The sequence below is a fragment of the Nicotiana attenuata genome, chromosome 10 (assembly GCF_001879085.1).
Source record: "Nicotiana attenuata strain UT chromosome 10, NIATTr2, whole genome shotgun sequence".
Taxonomy (NCBI): domain Eukaryota; kingdom Viridiplantae; phylum Streptophyta; class Magnoliopsida; order Solanales; family Solanaceae; genus Nicotiana; species Nicotiana attenuata.
In genome coordinates, this window is record NC_031998.1 from 3,736,276 (window position 1) to 3,738,921 (window position 2,646).

General features: G+C 38.9%; 1 protein-coding gene across 1 annotated transcript; it reads right to left on the reverse strand.

Moving 5' to 3' along the window:
- Nucleotides 1,408–2,184, reverse strand: LOC109233540. Its single transcript, XM_019399426.1, has 2 exons — nucleotides 1,909–2,184; nucleotides 1,408–1,803 (listed from the first exon to the last, which is right to left on the reverse strand). Exons 1-2 carry the CDS (start codon nucleotides 2,182–2,184, stop codon nucleotides 1,408–1,410), a joined length of 672 nt encoding a protein of 223 aa, XP_019254971.1.

A 2,646-nucleotide genomic window follows, 5' to 3' on the forward strand; every position in this document is an offset into this window, starting at 1 on the left:
CAAACAATAGAGAGTAGTTCCACACACAATAAATTTTACAAACAAATAGGAACTCTGGATAGACAGAACTAACTCACTCTTAGAAATAAAATTCATGTGCCACAGAAAATGTGCCATAGGCTTGCCCGTAGTGTAATAATCTACTAATTGAGCTCATTCAGTCAAAAATTAAGTAGGGCTTTATTTTCGTTATAATGTAGGATGCTGGACGGGTAGGATACATTTGGATATGGTGACTACACCTCCCTGAGCACTTTAATACATACAATTTCATAATTTAAATCCCACACCTATTTTGAACCAAACCCCAACCTTCACAATATAATAACCTTAAGCTCCCAATTTCTTTAAGCACAGACAAGATGAGAACTACCACTAGCAAGGGATCAATTTTTCTCTTTTCTACTACATAAACACTCTGTTTTTCTTCTTATGTTCAAAGTTTTGATTGATTTTTCTTTCTTTTTTCCCCTTCCAATTCCTTACATGTGGCTCTCATAATTTTTAAAACCATGCACCTTTCTCCTTTTTTAATAGTTCCACTGAAAAATCTGATCATATCTCCACTTAGCTTCTACAAGCTCATACAAATTCAAGTGCTCACGAGAGGTAAAATATTCAAATAGATAGATAATTCAAACAAATGGGTCAAGCTTGTGGTGTGATTGCCAAAGAAGTAGGATCACAAGCTCAAAAGGGCTAACTAAGATATACATTAACTAGGTGGGTAAAAACATATCATTGGCTCAACAAGAATTGCCTATATCACTTCCTAGACTGAGAAAAACTACTATTTCGCTTTGCAAACACACGGGAAAGTTCTAGATATCAACTGATATGCACAAAATATAACAAAACCAAGGGAAAATTGTTACACTACCTAAGAAAACAAAACACAAACAAAAACAAACGGCTAAACTTTTATTTTTGACTTTAATCCCTCAAGAAGACAGCCGAGGAAATTCATCGTCGAGAAAAGTCAATGTTTTTTAATCGACTACAAATCCATATATAATATATACATTCCCCACCCTATACTTTAAATTCTGGCATGTCCCCATGACACACAAATAAAAACAATAGGTAAAGGAAACTTCTTTGATTCATGTAGTCGGGGTCTGAATCGAAGTCGGGATCTCCTTTGCATGCCCGACCCAGAACATATATTCACGCTGAGAACTTATTTTCCGCCTTCTTTGGGTACACCCCACGCTTATCAGCTTCATTCTTTCCTAATTTCTCTTTCCAAGACCCCCCCCCCCCCCCATTCTCCCTCAATTTTGAAGACTAGCCTTCCATCCCCCACTTTGAGCATGAGCTGCCTTTCCTGAATATCTAGAATTGTTTTGCTCGTAGCCAAGAAGGGTCTTCCTAAAATTAGCGGGACCTCCCTATTCTCCTCCTTGCTCACCACAATGAAGTCCACCAGAACACAAATTTGTCTACCCAAATCAGCACGTCTTCCATTATCCCTTCAGGTATGATTGTGGTCTGATCCACCAGCTGCAAGGACACATGTATCGATTCGATCACTCCTAGCTCACCTTCTAGTTTCCTAAAAATAGACAAAGGCATAAGATTAATAGAAGCACCTGAATCACACAAAGATTTTTTAATTTTAGTACTTCCTAAAGAGAAAGGTATAGTAAAACTCCCTAGATCTCCACATTTTTTAGGGAGCTTATTCTGCAAGATGGCACTACACTGCTCTGTCAGCTTGACAACCGATGTCTCTTCCGCTTTCCTCTCATTGGACAATATCTCCTTCATGAATTTAGCATAAGCGGGCATCTGAGAAAGCACCTATTTGAAAGGTATATTCACATGTAACTGCTTGAACACTTCTAGAAAGTGCTCGAATTGTTTGTCCAACTTCTCTCTTCTTTGCTTCTGGGGAAAAGGTAGAACTGACATATATTTGCTCTTTTTAGTCTCATTATTTGTTGAATTATCATTTTTCTTATTTTTCTGAGCTCTAATCTTCCCCTTCTTCTTGAGATCATCCTCTACCATCCCTGCACCTCTTTGAATGTCATAATTTTTCTGCTCTTCCTCAATCTCCGCATGTCTTTCAATCGACTCATCCTTTTGATTTGCTATGGGATCCTCCAATTCGTGCCCACTCCTCAAAGACACTGCATTTATTGTCTCTTTTGGATTTCTTTCTGTATCAGCAGGGAGCATTCCTGGGACTCTTTTAGATAGTAGAGTAACTAGTTGCCCAACCTGTCTTTCCAGGTTTCGAAATTATGTTCCCAGTTCATTGATAGTTGCACCGTGGGCGTTCTCATCTGTCTTGATAATGGAGGCCTTTATCAGATCTTCCATGCTAGACTAACTAGTCTATGGAGGCTGATATTGTTGCCTCTTCTGATTTTGAAAACATTGATCTCCCTATCCCTGGGGTTTGGAGTTATTTTGATTCCATGAGTTCAGGCTACCACTTGGTGAATTCCAAGAAAAACCTGGGTGCCTTGTCCCATAGGATTGAAATTATTACCACTCTAATAGTTGCATCAATCAAAGCTTCCCACAATATTTACCATTTCATCTGCAGCTAAGGCCTAACACTCATGCGTTGGATGACCCATTCCACAGAAATCACAAATAGGTGATGGTTGTCTCTGGACCTTGGCTAAGGTCAAC

Coding starts and splice junctions, on each gene's coding strand:
- LOC109233540 (XM_019399426.1), bottom strand. CDS start 2,184: ATGCTCCCTGCTGATACAGAAAGAAATCCAAAAGAGACAATAAATGCA. Junction 1,804..1,908: donor AAAAGAGCAAATATATGTCA/GTTCTACCTTTT, acceptor CCTTTCAAATAG/GTGCTTTCTCAGATGCCCGC.